The sequence below is a fragment of the Melospiza melodia genome, chromosome 3 (genome assembly GCF_035770615.1).
Source record: "Melospiza melodia melodia isolate bMelMel2 chromosome 3, bMelMel2.pri, whole genome shotgun sequence".
Lineage (NCBI taxonomy): Eukaryota > Metazoa > Chordata > Aves > Passeriformes > Passerellidae > Melospiza > Melospiza melodia.
In genome coordinates, this window is record NC_086196.1 from 134441196 (window position 1) to 134458757 (window position 17562).

The 17562-nt window shown below is 39.8% G+C and overlaps 1 protein-coding gene across 3 annotated transcripts in view; it reads left to right on the top strand.

Annotated features, from left to right (window-relative positions):
* Positions 1–17359, top strand: part of SUPT3H (SPT3 homolog, SAGA and STAGA complex component) — a 255112-nt gene extending 237753 nt beyond the window's left edge. For all 3 annotated transcript variants that reach the window (XM_063153131.1, XM_063153132.1, XM_063153133.1), the window contains one exon: positions 15641–17359. In XM_063153131.1, the coding sequence (XP_063009201.1) occupies positions 15641–15682 (42 nt within the window). In that variant the 3' untranslated portion in view covers positions 15683–17359. The remainder of the gene's footprint in view (positions 1–15640) is intronic.
* The last annotated feature ends 203 nt before the right edge of the window (positions 17360–17562 follow it).

Below are 17562 nucleotides of genomic sequence, written 5' to 3' on the forward strand. Positions count from 1 at the left end.
AAGAAGTGGGAAAAGAAAGAAGGATCCAGTTGCTGCTAAGATCTGTTTGGTTTTGAACTGTTTGGGTATTTTCAAAAGCTAACTCTGGCGCCTTAAATTTTGTTTCATCAAGAACATGGTCATTCAAAATAGCTAGCTGAGTTTTGGTTAGTGTAGCAGCAGTCTCTTCATATCTTTTTTTTTTTCTCTCTCTTTTTTTTTTGTAAGTAAACACCCATGATTTATAGAATATTTTGTTTCAATTATTTTGACTTTGCCTTTCACCTCTTTGACCTAGAAAATTGAGAGTGCTTTAATAACCAGTGTCCTTGTTAGAAACTTATTATGTGGCTCTTTCTGGAACAGCAAGTCAAGTATGTGGCACAGTATAAGGAATTTCAGTGTAATTTGTTTAGAGAGGCTGTTGCTTGACAAGCCTTTTCTGAACAGGCTGCATGGTAAATGAGAAATTGGAAGTCTCAGGGCTGAGAAGGATAATGGACAATAGATGCTTTCACTTTTGGTGCCTGTTCAAGTCCAATCTGTCAAAGACTGAAAATTCTTCCTTTTTCAAACTGGGCAAGTGGCCTGTGAGTAAGTGGTTGGTTGACTCTGCCTGGTGGCTGATAAAATTTGCCCACAATTCAAAATTGTCCCCCTGTTTGGCTCACTGGCCCGGTCATTTCAAAAGCCAAAGCTGAATCTGCAGCTGCCTTTTCTTCCAGATCAGGACCAAGATGTTCTACTCATCTATCTTTTTATCTATTAATCTGTTTATTTATTATATTTTGTTGTCCCCTTGTTTTCCTCTGTAACACCTGTTGGAAGTACTGCATGGAACACAGCAAAAAAAGGATAGTTTTATTGAAGATGAAAGAATTTCCTCCCCCAACAGAGATGAGTGGTTCACAGTGGGTCAGGATCAATGATTCACCCCATCAACAGCACCCCTGGAGGAATAAATACCACCCCAAAACCTATCTCTTCATTTGCTAAGAGCTCTGTGAGACTCAGTCATGCTTTCCAGGTGAATCATGCCCAGCTAAAGACAGGTGAAGGAAATATGGATCTATTAAGTGACACTAAGTGACACCAATTTATCAAGAATAAATATAAGTTTGGTGGTAAAGATGGTTTGCCAGTTCATCCAGTCTCAGGAAACCTCATGACACCATTTCTAGGATAGAGAACACAGCCTTTCAGCAGGAGAATGTACCCACAAAGATGAAGTGCTTTTAAGCAATTTCTTCAATGGACAGGACACCAGTCGCTTCTCTCTGACACCAAGGTGGCGAGTGGCCTTTTCTTTTCCTCTTTCTTTCTTACTTTTTTCTCCTTAAGCAAACTGAATAATTACAGAAAAGAAAAAAAAAAAAGGATTGGACTTTAGCTTGTGGGAAGTATGAAAGCTCCCCCAAGTTTTGAGGGCTCTGTTGTGCCCTGAGTGACAACTGCTGGCTGTTCCAAATTGTGTTTAGGATTCTCCTACTCCTATTCCCAAGCACTGAGTTTCTCTGTTGTGTGGGCAGTGCCCTCTTTGGTAATGACAAAATTCTTCATGTGTCCTACAAGAAGTAGATCTGCTTTTTTACAGTTTCTGCAACCACTGCAGATATATTCGTAGACCTCTAATGTGGTTGGGAGAGGATGAAGTAAATTTTGGATGGAATTATTTTAAGACACAGGAGCCCTTAGCTTCTGTACAGAGGAGATGATGTTGGTAAGAGACAAGGATCTGCAGAAATCAGGTTGGAAAGAAAAGCAGCAGAGACAGAGATAGGCTGGTCAAAAGGGAGTGGAAATAATGAGTTATGGAAAGATGGGAGAATAGGCTGGAAACCAAAGGGTGGATAAGCTGAACTGGAGGGCAAAGACAAATACGTAGAAGGATAGATTTAATTAAAGTTAAGCAGAGTTGGTAATAAAGAACTAGGAAACATGCTGTTGGGAGGAACAGGAAAAGGTGAACAGGAAAATATGATGAGAGAAAAAAATGAAAATTTTTCTGTTTAGTGGGGAATATCTTGTAGTTTCTACAAAATTATTTAATAGTGGTGCACCTTTTAGAAAGATGAGGAGGAAGTAATAGTGAAAAAGCAATGAAGAAACGTTTAACTAGATATTATTTAAAGTTTATTTCTTAGTCTGTGTAAGTTTTTAGCCACATAGCTATTGGTGAAATGGCTAGCTAAGATCAGTAGCTGGTTTTAAATATCTCAACATTAGAGTTTATTTTGTAGAAATGCTAGATATTATGTTACTATTGTGCAATAATATATAATAACCAATGGCAAAATATACCAACTCGTATAAATGTATATTAGTAAGGTTGGTTGTCATGAAAAAACAATGGTCTATTATAAATTAAAGACTTGCCCAGATGGTCCCATACCTTCTCTAAAACCAAAAGCATAGGGAAATAGGCAAAAAGGAATTTTTTTAATCACAAACTCCATGTATGTTCAGATTCTTATTTACTTTGAAGTTTACTTTTGAAATAAGATAACTTTGTGGTTTAGGAAATGAGTGGATGAGAAGACAAAATGTCTGAATTACACATTAAACTCTTAGGACATCACAGCTGCATTCAAGACTTGAGTGTTAGAATAGCTCCAGTATCCAAAAAAGTATTGGGATTTATGCACATCTTAAGAACAGCTAGGGTGATGGTTTCTTTGGCAAAAATATGAGGCAACAGGCCAATTCTCTACCCAATGGCTGTTTTCAAGAACTACCTATGAACCTGTGTGTGCAACCGTGTCCCAGTGTCCAAAAAATGGGTCCCCACTGAAGTGCCCCAGATTCTTCTTCCCTAAACATCATAATCTTATGTTAGAAAGAATTTTTCTTCTTACCCATTAGGATTTGATGGAGAAGGTGTTGAGCCCACCAGTTGATACAGGATGATAATCTGCAGTAATCTCTATTGGTTTAATCTATCATCTCCATTTCATCATTTTAGCATCTGAAACCTAGTCTGGTTTCTCTTATCCACTTACTCCAGGGATTTTGTGCCATGCACTGGTGAAACAGGAAACTGAGGAGTCAAAATGCTCCCCATCAATGGGTGCAGTGGAGTGTATTCGTGCCCTGACAATGAAAATCAGCTCCTTCCTTGGCAGTACGTGCTGCTGGAGGCTTCTGTGCGGTGTCATTTACAGCCTTGTTGTCTTTGTAGATTCCTGCTACGATGTGAGAACACTGATGAGTGCAGGGGGAAGGGACCAACCTTCCCCTTGCCATATGGGAAACATCTGTAATGGGCAGCAGGGCTCTCTCTAAAGAAATGTGTTGTCATTTCATAGTTTCTTCAGAGTGTTACATAGACAAAAGGTATCAGCTTGAATTTTTACCAGCGTTGACTGTCCTAGCTTCTGGAGCAAGGCATTCACAGTAAAGCCAAAGTATTCTTTTTAACGAGACAGTCAGTAATGTTATAAGCTGTCTCACCCAAAAAAAATGTAACATCCACTGGAAAAGTATAGAGTAGTCAAAGTGCTCCAAAAATAAAACAAAAGAAACAATATCATGCTCTTTTATTGTGGCCCCTTAACTCTAGTCCTCTGAGAGCAGCGCTGATTGATGTTAGTGATGCAACCTAAAAATTCATGTCAATTACCCAAAACAAAATGCACATAAGTGACTTCAGGGTCTGATTTCAGTCCACAAAAGCCAGAAAATTCAGAGCTACTGGAGAGACGAAAACCTGGATTTCACATTCCCATTTTGCCAACAGCCATTCTGCTGGGGGGAAAAGGAGAAACAAAGGAAAAAAGAGTTACACCATTACAATAAATAATGTGATGGAGACAACATTTCTCTCTTTGCCAAAGCCTGAATCCACTGGGTCCCATTAGCTTTAAATCCAGGAACTGCAATGTGTTCTAGGTTTGGGGCTCTGTTACTTCCCTGCCACCTTTCTGCTTTTTAAAATATAAACTCCTTTATTGTTTTAGCTAGCAATAACATTTAACGAGACCTAACTAAATCTTCATTTACAGAATTATTTAGTGTTCTTTCATTTCCAGCCATTGGAAGTGGGAATGTTGCTGTAGCCCATGGTATCTATTTGATGCAAAAATTGCACATCCAAACGGGATCAACCTTGCACTCTCTGATAAATGAACATGCAGTAATCGAGATGTTCTGGTGTCAGCATGCAAGCCAATCAAAATGTTCTAACATCAAAGAAGTATGAAAAAGCTTCCATACAGGATTTAAATATTCCTCGATGTTATTAAAAAAATATGGGCTGTGATAAAATGAAATGCCCATGGTGGGGTTGCAAGCGAGTAATCCATCTCCCTATTCCTAAACCCATATTTAGTGACTGAACTAAATGGCAATCAGCCAGAAGAATCTCATGGCCTGGCCACTTTGTTTTTAGACAAGTATCACTTTTATAGATGTGCATATAAATGTGTGTCTCTTAAACTGGATACGAGGGAAAAAGATGAGATGCGGTAAAGAAGAAAAAAGAGTTTGATTTGATGAGTCAGACCACTGAGATATTGCTGATGGCATTGGTCTGTCCTTGCATTTCAAAATAAGTTTCATTTAAGTAACATGTGCCATAGTAAGTGACATGTGAAATTAAGTCTGTGGAGGGGAGGGTCTAGCATAAAGGTTCTGAGTCTGCCAAGTTATTTCATTTGCATCACAAAATAAATATTATTTGCCGTCTCCTCACCCACAACCAATCAGTCAGAAAACCAAAAGGAATTTTTAGTCACTTCTCAGAAGGACATTTTGGAATTCTGTTATTCTCAGCAACCATCCAGTGTCCCTGGGATTACCCATTTGCCCAAGATGTTAGGCAGGTAAGAAACAGATGGACAGAAAGACATTTAGAAAGATTAAAGATAATTTGAGCTATACATTAGAGAGACTTGAAGTCAATGCCCACTTGTAAACAGCTTTTCCAACATATGATTGTGAATGTAATGTCATTTAAAAAGTATAATGTAATGAAAAGCTTTTCTTTCTTTGGGATCCCAAGTTCCTTGGCTCATTCTTGCAGCCCTTAACTTGCCCACAACTCTCTGAAAGTGCAGTGAGAGCTCTCTTCTGTGCAGGCTGCCCAGCTCAGGAGCCTGTGAGGCTTTGGGCAGTGTTCCCACACTCCCAATGTGCCACTGGCATGGTTTGTGCTCTTCAGACCCTGCTAAACACAGGAAGGAGTTTGTCTGTCCTGCAGGTAGGAAGTGCTGGGCAGAGCAGGATCAGGCCATGCAGCGTGAGTGGGGGCCAGGAGGGGACTGCTCTCTTCATGTGTCCCAACTCCTTTATGAACAAAGCCATCCCCAAGTGCAGCTCCTCATGTGCTCAGCATGTTTCAGCACTGAGATCAAATTGCAGGAGATAGTGAGCAGGGCCACCATCACCCAGACCCAGTCAGATGTGTTTCTCTTAAATCATAGAATCCTTTAGGTTGGAAAAGCTCCCTAAGATCATTGAATCCAATTGAATACATTAACCCAGCACTGCCAAGCTCTAAAACCAGTCCCCAAGTGCCACAACTACATATAGACTTCTTAATTCTTGTTATCCATTTTTTCTTCTTCTATTTGCTTTGCATATATTGAAGAAATCAGTCATTCATACTCCTTTCTTTTCCAAATCCTCATGCTTAAGTCTGGCTTGAATGGGATAAATATGTCATTACTTTGCTGAGACTGGCCCAATGCTTAAATGGGTTGTGACTTAAGGGAGAAGCATCCTTCTGTGATTATCACCAATTACTAATGAAGTGTTAACTGTCCAAAGCAATTCACTGCTCTGCTTTGTATTTTTTACAGGCACATTGCATTCTTTGCATAAGGAGTAGGACATCCTGCATGTAATTAAAGAATAAGCTTTAATTTCCTATTTTATAAATGCTTGCCATCATCAAAAATCAAATATCTGTGTCAATACATGTCTAGAATAATGTTTTAATGAAGGATGGAGCTTTGTTTTGAAAGATAGGGGCATTTGGCTTTCATACTTAGTGAACCATTTTTTAAGTTTGGATTTGATCCCGATTTTCAGAAGTTCAGGAGGGACCAGGAAACATATTTTGATTCAGGGCTATTTCTAATATAAATGTCATAAAACCTGGTAGTGTGTAATAATTTATTCTGCTGCTAAAATATTGGTTTAACTGGTTAAACTGCCTCAGCACTTGGATTTTTTCTCCAGTCTGTTGCAGAAATACATGTGAAAGATCGATTGGATGCCATTCTGCAGCCTAATCCTTGGTAATTTATTCAGTTTTACCTGAGAGAAAGGTCCAAATATATATATTCTTCTGGTTTTAATCAGTCTAACTACAATTGATTCAACTTTTGCCTGAATAAGGAGTGAGTAAAAACTGAGCAAGAGCCTCAAGATTTGGCTCTTATTCATTAACCTCAGGGCAGACTTCATTTTGTGTGATTTTTAAGCTATTAAAATGTTGGTTGGCTTCCATTTGAGCTCAAATTCCTAATATCACCAAATAATTATGTGTAGATGATGAAATGAAAAAACAGGCATGTAGTCTCCAAACACGTTTCAGTCTGGGTGGCTGAAATGGCTCATAACATTCAATGCATGAAAATGGGGTGGATTGAATAAATTAGCAGAATCACAAAAGGAAACCACTATAGGAAATAGTTTTACATGTGTAATCACTGAAATACTCTAGTGAATGTGTCAATCTGGACTAAATAAATATATTTGTTTATAGACATGTTCTGTATTAGCTTCCACTCTTGCACAGCACTTTGCCAAGCAAAATCCCAGTAGAAGTAGGATGTTCGCACCCGAGTAGGAGTTTCTTGGATAAATATTTTTTCTATATTGAGACCAAAACCACTTCTACAAATTTCAGACTTTGATTGAAATAGTATATTTCTTTTGCCTCTTTTTTTTCTCTTTTTTCTTCCCCCCCTCTTCCCATCTCCTTCAGTGACAACCACTGATGCATTACCTTAATTCCTGTTACCTCCCACTGCTCCGGTGCGCCAGCGCCCCTCTGCAGACAGAGCACATCAGTCAGGGCTGAGCCGGGCAACAAGTGGCCACACCCCAGTGCTGCCACCAGCAAAGGGCCTCAGAGCCTGAGAAAATCCCTCTCTTCACAGACCTGAGCTGTTGGTTGAGCTCTCGTTTCCCTCCTGAAATGCTCTGTTAAATCAGAGAGAGCAGGGGCACTGTGCCCTCTGCAGAGAGCGTTTGCAAGATGCTTTCAGGAGGTGGAGGAGAAGTGTGTTGCAAAATGCCATTAGATGCTGCTTTTTGTTACAATTTCAACAGTTTTAAGGGGAAAAATGTAGGTGAACTCTCTTGGTTTGCCCAAATAATTTAATTTCAAAGTAATGCCTGCTTCTCCTATGCAATAGCTGCCAAATTCAGCATCCTTTTCTATACATCTAGTATTTTAGCCATTACAATGGAAGATAAAATGCAATGAAAATAATAATTATGGCATAATATACAATTCAAAGTGTTGTGCATTAGCTCTGTAATCAAGCAATCCTCAAAAAAAGATTTTTAGTGAGTGATAGTATTTCTGTTTCAAAGGCAAGGGAAATGGAAGCTCAGAGGCACTAAGTGGTTTGTCTGAGGCCACACAGCAAGTAAGTGTCAGAGCTGGGAGCAGAGCCCAGCCCTGGCTCCTGCCCTTGTACTCAGACTGTACCACACCATATTGTTTCCAAATAAATTTGCTCTTTAGCTCCTGTGCTGAGGTCATGAGCAGTGGTGACATAGAGGGGGAATTTAACCTCTTCTGTAACTTCCTACAGAAAAAACCCTGAGCTTCTACAGCAGTAGAAGAAAACCTTAAAATGTCAAATAATGTCATCCCTGGAGACAGGGAGCCATCCAGGTTGGTTGGTGCTGAATTGCTCTCAGGCTGAATGAGTTTTTATTGTTAGTGGTATATTTTCACATGGGAGTGCTGTGACTGTGCAGTGCCCTGAGTCATAAACCAGAGGTCTAAGTGTCCAGTCATACCTAAAGTCTCAAGATTCCGTTTTTAATTTAATTCTCAGACATAATAAAGTTCCCTGTGTACATTATTGTTGCCATGCAGCTAAAGCAGCGAGTTGAGGCACATCAGGAAAGGAGAGTTTGACCCTTGAGCAACTCCAGGTGTTTTGACCAGTTTGACATGAGGCAGTAAAAATGCAAGTGAACTAATTGCACTGCTCATGAGGAGATCAGGGACTCTCAGGAACAACTGCATTTCCAGTGGGTGAGGGGATTGAGCTCTCCTAATTATGCTGGATTCCAACAGGTCATATCCACTGAGGTCTGGTGCCTCGTGGAGACCTGCTGTGTGCTTTGCCAGCAGTGTGTCCTGGGCAGAGAGTTATGGGCTGTTAGACCCACAGCAAGAGGAACTTGCTGGATTTCAACTTTCTTTGCAGGAGAAGCAGCTGATGCTGTCTAGGGAAGAGGGGTGATGGAGCCCTGCTACAGGTTGTGCAGCCTGGGGGAAGGGATTCCTCTCCCTGGCTGTGAGTGGAGAGCAGTGTGTGGTTGAAGAAGGGCTCAGAACAGGAATTTCCATCAGTGAGCAAAGCGGCGTCGCCTTTCCTCTGACAATTAAAGAGATTTTCTTGCTCTCAGACAAATGAAGCCCATTCAAGCTGGTGGCAGTGATGGGAAAGACTTTGTGAAAATATGTTTGTTTTGCAAAGCTGGCTGCCAAGTATTGTTTTATAGTTCCGGTTTTTCCTTCTTTCTCCACTGTTTACAGTACCCTCTGAGAGACTTAAAATGATCCCTCTCTCCCCACCAATTTTGTTCTTTTTTCTCTTGGCAGACATTGGTACCCCACTCCCACAACCCAGTTCTTGCTGCAACAGAAGCCATGATCCTTTTGCCTTGTTTTTCTTTTTTACAATACCAGCCCAGCCCTGAGAGCAGCATTTTCTCGGTAACTGCAGCATTGCAGTTTTGGCCAAATACACTGGAGGACAGCAGTGTAAGCCCTACATTTTGTTCTCCAACCACTGGTGGTACTGCACAGGGTGTCTGAGAAATTAATCTGGTCCTTTTTTCCAGTAATCCTACATTTCCATCAGCCTTGAGAATTTAATTTATCCCAGAAGCAGAAAACAGCAATAAAAAGTTGGGTAGTTGAGATCTAGACTATGTTCTTTAACAGACTTGGATGATATGTCCTGGATATGTCCCATTCCTGTACACAGCAGTCCAGTGTTACAAAATTATTTTAAAAGTTTATGCCACTGGCAGATAAAAGGTCAACCAAAGCCCAGACCTGACTTTTCTGGGAAGCACTTTGTTGATGGTTGGTTTATTGGAGTAGTGCTTTCATCAATTTATGATGTTCATTGGCATTTACATGAAGCGTTCTTGTGATCTTCGACCCCTTCCTGAGGCAGGGACTCTTGGCATGGACACTGCTGCTGTCCCTGGTGTGTCACCAGGCTGAGGACTCAGGGAACAGACCTGAGGAATGCAGCTGTTGGTGTTTCTCACACCTGGTACAGTGAAAGCTGAGGGACAGATAGGCTCAAGGCAAGAACAGAAGTGAAGACATCATCTGGTCACTCCGACTGTTCTGACAAAGGAAGATGAAGCAATGACTTTGCTGCAGAAGGAGATAATAGAGGACATTACTAGTGTAAGAAGAATAATCAGAATAATGTGTTTCTAAAGGGGACCAGGACAAAGGGGTCAGAGTGGAAAATTTTGTTTGAATGTAGTGACCTATAAATACTGGTAAACTGGTGTCATAAACCGGGTCTGCTTTGCTGGCATAAGCAGGGTCCGTGTCACTCAACCCTCACAAATAGTTTCCCACAAATGGGATCTAGTGAAGCACCAACGTGGTTGTGCTTCCAGGGGGACTGTTATGGTGTGGATAAATGGATGCTGTAGCTCTCAGCACATTGGTCTGGCTTCATCATAAATGAAATCCATGAGATTTCATGGTGACAGCAGGGCAGATCAGCCAGAGCATCACACAAGTAAGTCTGTAATGTGCTAAACCTGGGTGTCCATAGATACATATTTGGGGTGTGTTATTCATTACTGACCATGTACAAGATATTGCTTATATAACATGCTCCTTCATCCTTTGAATTATATCAGATGTCTGTGCTTTGGCTACTGATTAAAGATGGGTTTGTGAAATTAGAGCCTTCAGTGTGATTGTTCTAAATTGGAGGGAGAATTATCCATTATATTTCTTTTGTAACATGGATGCACTTTTGATAAAGAGACTTTATATCCACACAAATTTATTTAAACTTAAACAGAAGCAATTAATTCTAAACAACACATGGATTTTCTTTTTCAAACAATGTTGCTTATACTTTGCCTCTTAAACTAATTATTGTTTTAATCTCTAAATAAGTTGACACTTTGCATGTGGTCTGTCTCTTCAGGCTGGGATAAATTAGAGGAGCAACCTTTAAATCATAGGCGTTTTAATCTGAATGTTTTTATGTACAAAGAGTTATGAATCTGTCCAGGGTGACCTGTTTGATATTATGGCAAGCTAATGAAATTTCAAAGTTAACATTTCCCAAATAAAATGGAAAGAAGAGACAGGGAGAAAAGGAGCAGATTCAAAATTAGAGAATATTGGTAGTTTATGGGTTCCAGGTTATTTGGAATGGAATGAAAGTTAATGCTACATCCTTTTTTCCATCCTGCCAGCCAGTGTCTGATCCGAGAATGTCTCTTATTTAAAGAGCAGGGCTCCCTCCACTGTTCTTAAATAAAGCCTCTCACTGTCTGAGATCCAACTCTCCCCAATTTTCACAGTAACATTGTAAGGCTGCATGAAGAGAATTATTTAATGGAAAGAAGTTTTGCATATGATTCCCTTATCACAAACCTGCTCAAGTCATATGGTTTGATTTACATTTATGCAAATGTCAGAGAATAGAGTAAAATTACCCAAGGCAGAAAGGACTGTGGCATGTCCCAAACAAGATGTGCCTATTTGCATTTATGTTTGCTAATGAAGTTCAGCCAGGGCTTGCTCTTTGATTTGGGTGTCTCTGTCTGCCATTCCATTTTATGCACTGTAATTAAACCACTTGCCCACACACATACAAGGAGGACACCAAGAAAGGGAGACTTCAAGTTTTATAAATGCTGTTCTGTAACTCTCTTACACAGGGCTTATAATTCAGGATTTAACATCTCTAAGTGGTACAACAGGCCTGCAGTGTGACATTGTGCTTAACTTTAATGCAAGGAGAACTGCAGACTTAAACCAATGTAGGATTTGGCCCAATAAACTTTGGTGTCTCCGGTGCCTGCTGGAGATGTTTTACCCCAGACTTTCCAAATTTTATCCCAAATAAAAATTAAGCCTCAGCCCACTCAAAAATCACAGCTGTTTCTTTCTCCTGCCAAAATTATTCTTTCTCATCATGCTACAGCTGTGAAATCATGCACTAGTGTAAATTGTTAACTGGAAACCATTTCTAGCTGAGATGCCTATTCAGAAGTCTTGGTATTCTACTCTGCTCTGGTCTCTCATTGAGGAGTACTCACACATCTTCATGTTTGGCTGGGACTTGTTTCTGCAAATCATAGAATCACAGGCTGGTGTGGTTTGGAAGGGACCTTAAAGATCATCCAGTTTCCACCCCCTACCATGGTCAGGGACACCTTCCACTGTCCCAGGTTGCTCCAAGCCACATCCAAACTGGCCTTGGACACTTCCAGGGATGGAGCAACCACTACATCTGTAGTGACTGGATGGTGGACAACCTGTGCCAGGACCTCACCACCCTCACAGGGAGCAATGTCTTCCTAATGCCCACTCTAAGCCTACTCTCTTTCAGTTTAAAGCAATCTTCCTAGTCCTAAATTGCTAATAAACACAATTATCTGTCCCTTAAATTGTCCTATGAACTCTTCAGTAAGCTGTCCCATTTCATGAGACCTACTGTGAAGACAGGAATTTTGCTTCCCTTTTCTTGGAGTGGTTCTTTTTGGTCCTTCATAATGACACTACAGGAGAGAATTGGGACCAAAAACAGAGTAGAAAATGAATGATTTTTCATGAAATTTGAGGATTTGCTTTGCCAAGTTCCCTTGTTCCATGCTGGCTTTTTAAGCTGTTAGTTTTTCCTTCTTTCACCAAACTAAGGGCAAAGCAAGATGTTGCTTTTAGGCAACTGACAGCAGTGAACACTGCCCATCTTTTCTTGCTTCATTGTGCCTCCTTTCAGATTGCTGGAAAAAAGCTTGCCTTCATTGATTAAATAAGGGTAGTGTTGCCAGAGAGATCCGGTGTTAGAATCCAAAGTGCTTTGACAACTTGAAGGAGCAACATTTCCAAGGGAGCATTCCTATATAGAAAATGCCTGAGCAGGTTCTTGGGGTAGAATTGTAGAATGATTGGGGTCAGAAGAGGTGTTAAAGATCTGGTTCTAACCCCACTGCCATGGGCAGGGATGGACCCACTAGGTCAGGGTAGGAGTGGGAAGTGAGGACCAAGAAGCAAAATCATCACAACTCTGCCCAAAGTAGGAACAGGTGGTAAGAGAGGTCTGGACAAGATGAAGGTCTTGTTTCTGCTTTCACATTGACACAGGCTGTGCAGCCTCTGGCTCTGGTTGTCAGCAATCTGTCCTGCTACCTTCAAGGAGTTCAGAGAAAAGGAAGAAAAATCTTGTCATGTAATATCAAGGAGCAGGAGTTTCTGTGAGAGTTAGATTAGGCAAATAAGGTCAGATCAACTTTTCAGGGCATGGAAGCCATTCTGGGAAAGCAAACTGTTTAATTTGTGCCAGGTTAGGTGATTCCCCATGTCTGAAAGTTGGTCTCTTGACCACTTCTGCGCATATTGGGCACAGCAAGAGTCTTAAAGAACTTCAACCACAGCAGGAAAAGTCAAAGCACAGCCTGGTAGTAAATTTTAAGAGAGAACACACAGAAAATTTGGATGCAGTAGACACTTTTCCAAAAAGAGCTCCAGGAGGAACCATGGGCTTATGTTGTCTCTTTACAGCAAGACATATCCAGCAAAATGGACAGCTATTTTAATCCCACATCAAGAGCCTGCATCATCCTCTATCTGTAATTCTGAGCCAAATAATCATATTTTAAAAAAAAATTAAATGTGGATGCTGCCAAAATGGCATAAAGCACCCAGAAGTGTCATCCAAACCCTCTAAATTATCTCCAACCACATTAAATGTCTGCCACATACATCTAAACTCTTGCAGGGGCACATGCACATGTGAGTTTTATGAAAAACATCTTGCTGTTTCTCTTCATGATTCTTGGCATGTAAAGATCTGTCTTTCAGTATCACAAATTCAGCTGTATAGATCTTAAAGATATCTGGTATAACTCAGAAAGATGGGATGTCTGTAAAATACTTTTGCTCTGCATAAAAGCACTTTGGAGGTTAACCTTTATTATCTAGTAATGTATCGAAATGAAAACGAAGTGTTATCTTGTTATGGAATGGGATGAATCAAACTCCCTCCTCTGAAATACTGATTTTCAAAACAGTTACCTTTATGCTGAAGTTGAAGGTATGAATGGTTTCTGGGTAAAATGGTTCAATTTATGGCTAAATTCCATAATGAAACATACATATATCAGAATCACTTTGTCTGGCTTGGGAAGGAAAAAATTTGTTGTTTTCATTATTGCTGAACTTCATAATGGCTTCAGGAATTTTTTTTGGCCGTTTCCAAAGAAAGTGAACTTCAGGCAGAGATTAAAGCAGAGGAAATTTCAGCCCGAGGGCAAATGTTTCAGAAAATTCAGAGTATGTGAAAGGGGGAGTGAAGTAGGAAATAGTTTTCAATCCTAACTATAGCCACACTTGTTGTAATATATCACTAAATATAGACCAGTGGGTGTGCCCAACTCTCCAAAGGTGTTATCCTGCCTGCCATGAACTGGCTTCTGAAATGACCTTTGCAGGGACGTAACTGGCTGTACAACACTGCCCATGTTGGAAAATGTTAAACTTCATTCTTTCCCAGGTGAGCCCAGCCAAGCCCAACTTTGCTTCACAACCAAAATTCCTTTCACAAAATTCAACCTTTTATCTTTCATGTAGCTCCAGGTTTGTACTCAGAATCATTTGTCTCCAAGCAAACTGCACAGTAGTCCTGAATGTTTTGTTTATGTGTTAAAGGTTGTCACTTGGGTTATAAAGCCCTGTGAAACTATTGGGGTCAAGCAGCTAAAAGCATTGCTTCTGCATCGACTTCCAAACGCCAGCCATAATGGTTTGGGCAGGCTGAATATCCAGACTGCCTTGGACTTTCTGCTTGTGGTTGTGGGAATATGTTGGATCCTTTCAAAATTATTGGCTAGTCTGTCTTGGGCATTTCATGTTTGGGTATAGAGTCTTTGGATTTATTTTGTGTTTTGTTTGTGGTGATACTGTCATGTCTTGGCTGTATATCCCAGAGCTGATGTTCTGCTCTTTGACTTCAATGCCATATGCTGCCTGATCTCCACACTGAAGTGGGGTGCTAATGTAAAGGATGCTGTAATGAACATCTTGTACATATTTCCTTTTGCATATTCACTGTCTGTAAAATGTCTCTCTGAATACATCCCTGCTGGTTTTGAAATGGTTTCTTTACAGTTCAGTATAAATGCTATTTATATCCAAAGTTGCTTGAGGTTATCCTTTACTCCTAATGTTACTCTCATTCTAGTTTAAGAGAGGAGAAATTGATCTGGCTGAAATTAATTAGGAAATTGGTACAGCCACTAAAAATGGTGGTTATATATGGCACTTCCTAAGTACTTTGACTGAAGAGGTACAAAATAAATCTGACGAAGCACTAACTGTAATGAAATAGATGAATGCATTTTCATTTTTAAAACAGGATGTCTGCTGAAGGTGAACCAAATAAAGCAAAACTATTTAAATTCCTTTTATTTTTTAGAGATATTGTTAATAGAAAAAAAAGTATTTTTTTAAACTGAGAATATCTCCTTACATTATAGGAGTTTTAGTAGCATTAAAAGGTATAGCTTCCTATATTGATTTGGAAAGAGCTGTTAAAAATGCATGAAAGATATTTTAGGGAAACAGAGTCACAGGATATTTTAAAATTATTTTCTCAAGTGCCACTTAACTCTTTGCTTCTTTACCATTGGAAACACGTCATCCTAGGTTACAATATATGGGATATCTAATTATTTCCTACTGACCAGAGAGTCTTTAAGATTAGTTTGATTTGGAGTGAGTGTTGGGGATTATACTAGTGTCTGTTTATATAACTTTAGACTCAGACTATAAATTAAATTTGGAAAACTGTAATTATTCAATAATTTATATAGTATTCAGGCAGTTTAGAAATGTTTCTTGAACACAGTGAATAGAGAATACGTGCTTATAAAGGACAAATAGATTCAGCATAATGGTGTATTTTGGCCTCATCTATTTTGCAGGCAATTAACAAAGGAGGATGTTGCATTTTTGCCTATCTCTTGCTCTCCTGAAATAGAGTCACTAACCACTTGTTAACCACACTGATTTTTTAATAGACAAAGTGGTTGCTTACAGCTTCCCCACCAGAAATGTTCAGATTAAGCACAGTATGAGATTGCAGCCAGAATAGCCTACAAGACAGGAAGAAAGCCTTCCCTTTCTCTCTGCCTCCTTCCCTTGTTTAAGCTGATATGATAATTCACTGCAGATTTTCTCTTTCCGTGACAGAGTGCCTACCACAGGAACGGGATGACTTTTCTCGCCTGCTGATGTGGATGTGGCTGCAGCAACAGGAAAGACAGTGTTATATTAAGGTGATTTTCTTTTCCCCTCCGTGGAAGGAAAAAAATACAAGCTCCAATGTCTCCATGTACCAGTGAGTGGGCTGGTTTGTTGTGACTATCTGCTGGCTGTCTCTGTCTCTTTTTCCAGCCCCCTCAATCATTATTCTTGTTTACTAGCTGGAACATTTAGCTAATTAATGGCAGGATGTTTGGGATAGGGTGTAGGTGGACAAGAATGCAGCTCAGACAATGCTGGAGTTTGCAGGGGACTTTCTGACTGCCATGTCATTTTTATTTAAGTGTCTGGAAGTCTGTATGTTCAAAAAATGTTTTTTATAAAGCATAGGGCAGGAAGAGGCCAGAGATAGACTGGATTGTGTTGGTCTATTAGGTTGTATAAAGGTTATCTAGTTTTCTTTGCAATTTTTACAAAAAGAAAAACTTTTTCCCTCTATTTTCTACTAATTCACACTTGTTTATCTCAAATAATATAAGTGTTCACAGAGTACAAGCCAATTTAATCCAGTGAGGTGATTTTGATGACAGGCATACCAAGTTTGGATGCAAAGATACTCAGGAAAAGTTCAGGTAAACTAAACTTCACCAGTTAGAGACTTGGTTTTAGCAGGCCCAAAGATGGGCTAAGTGTTCACACCCAAATTTTCAATATTGGCATCTCCTAAGGTTTGAGCCATCATTGTGCAATATCAAAGAAAGCCTTTGCAGTGACTTGGCACTGGATTGGGGCCCTATTTGGAAAAATAATTCTGAAGCGTTTCAATAACTGTGTCTGTCTCAGTGGTTGTAGGCAAAGGCTTAACGTTGTGTACTTGCTCAGTGTTTGCTGCAGGGAGCAGATGTTGTCCCTGTTGTGGACAAAGGCAGCATTACTGTTGGATTTGGTTAAAGAAGAAACCAGATCTTTTTGCCTTTTTTTTTTTTTTTTTTATATATTTTAGCTAACGTTGTTTGTTTTCAAGATTTTTTTTTTTTTGTAAATCTCAGTCCCTGCCTCTATGCTTGTTCCCATCCCTTTGCTCCTCCAGCCTTTGCTGGCCTCACAAACACATTCATTTCTTCCCATAAAAACTGTACAAATATAGAGCTAACCACGATGATGCTTGAGCAGAGAAAAGGGCTCCTGCTTCAGCCTGTGACCAGGATCTGCTGGCACATCCTGCTGGTGTCCCTGTGGTACCCACAGGTCAGGGGTCCTCTTCAGCTGCCCAGAGCTCAGGCTTGGCATCCAGCTTAAGCCTCAAGTTAATACAGAACACTTAAGGGATCAAAAGAGCAGCAAGATATTTTATATAGTGCAGCCATCCTCCTCCTTTGTGCTTAGTATGTGAGGTCTTAATTTTCACTCCTGCTCTGTGCTCTTTTGGTGATTTGTAGGGGGTTTTGATGTCCTGCCCTCCTGGACCTGCTTGCAAAAACTTTAAATATATGTATATTTTATAAATAAATGGAAAAAATGTCTCTTTGCCACCAAAATATTGTAAAAGTGAACGCCATATGTCCAATATTGCTGCCGTTCATATATTGCTTTTTTCTTTTATCTGCTTATGCTTCTGTTTTCTGGAAATTTTCTGTGTGTAAAGGGCTAAAAGCAATGTGTAAAATGTATTAAATGAGGGAAAGGGGAAGTTTTCTGATGTTCCATTTGTGCTTTTTGAAATATATGATTAAACTTTTCTTTTTATCATCACTCTTTATTTTTGTTGGCATCCTTAATCATGGAAAATTATATGCTTGCTGTAAACATCCAGACTTTTTTAAAAGGACACCAGCATTTATTGTATTTAGTTTCGATCTGCAGGGATACAGACAGGAGAAACCATTTCAGGCACTGGGTACTGGAATCAA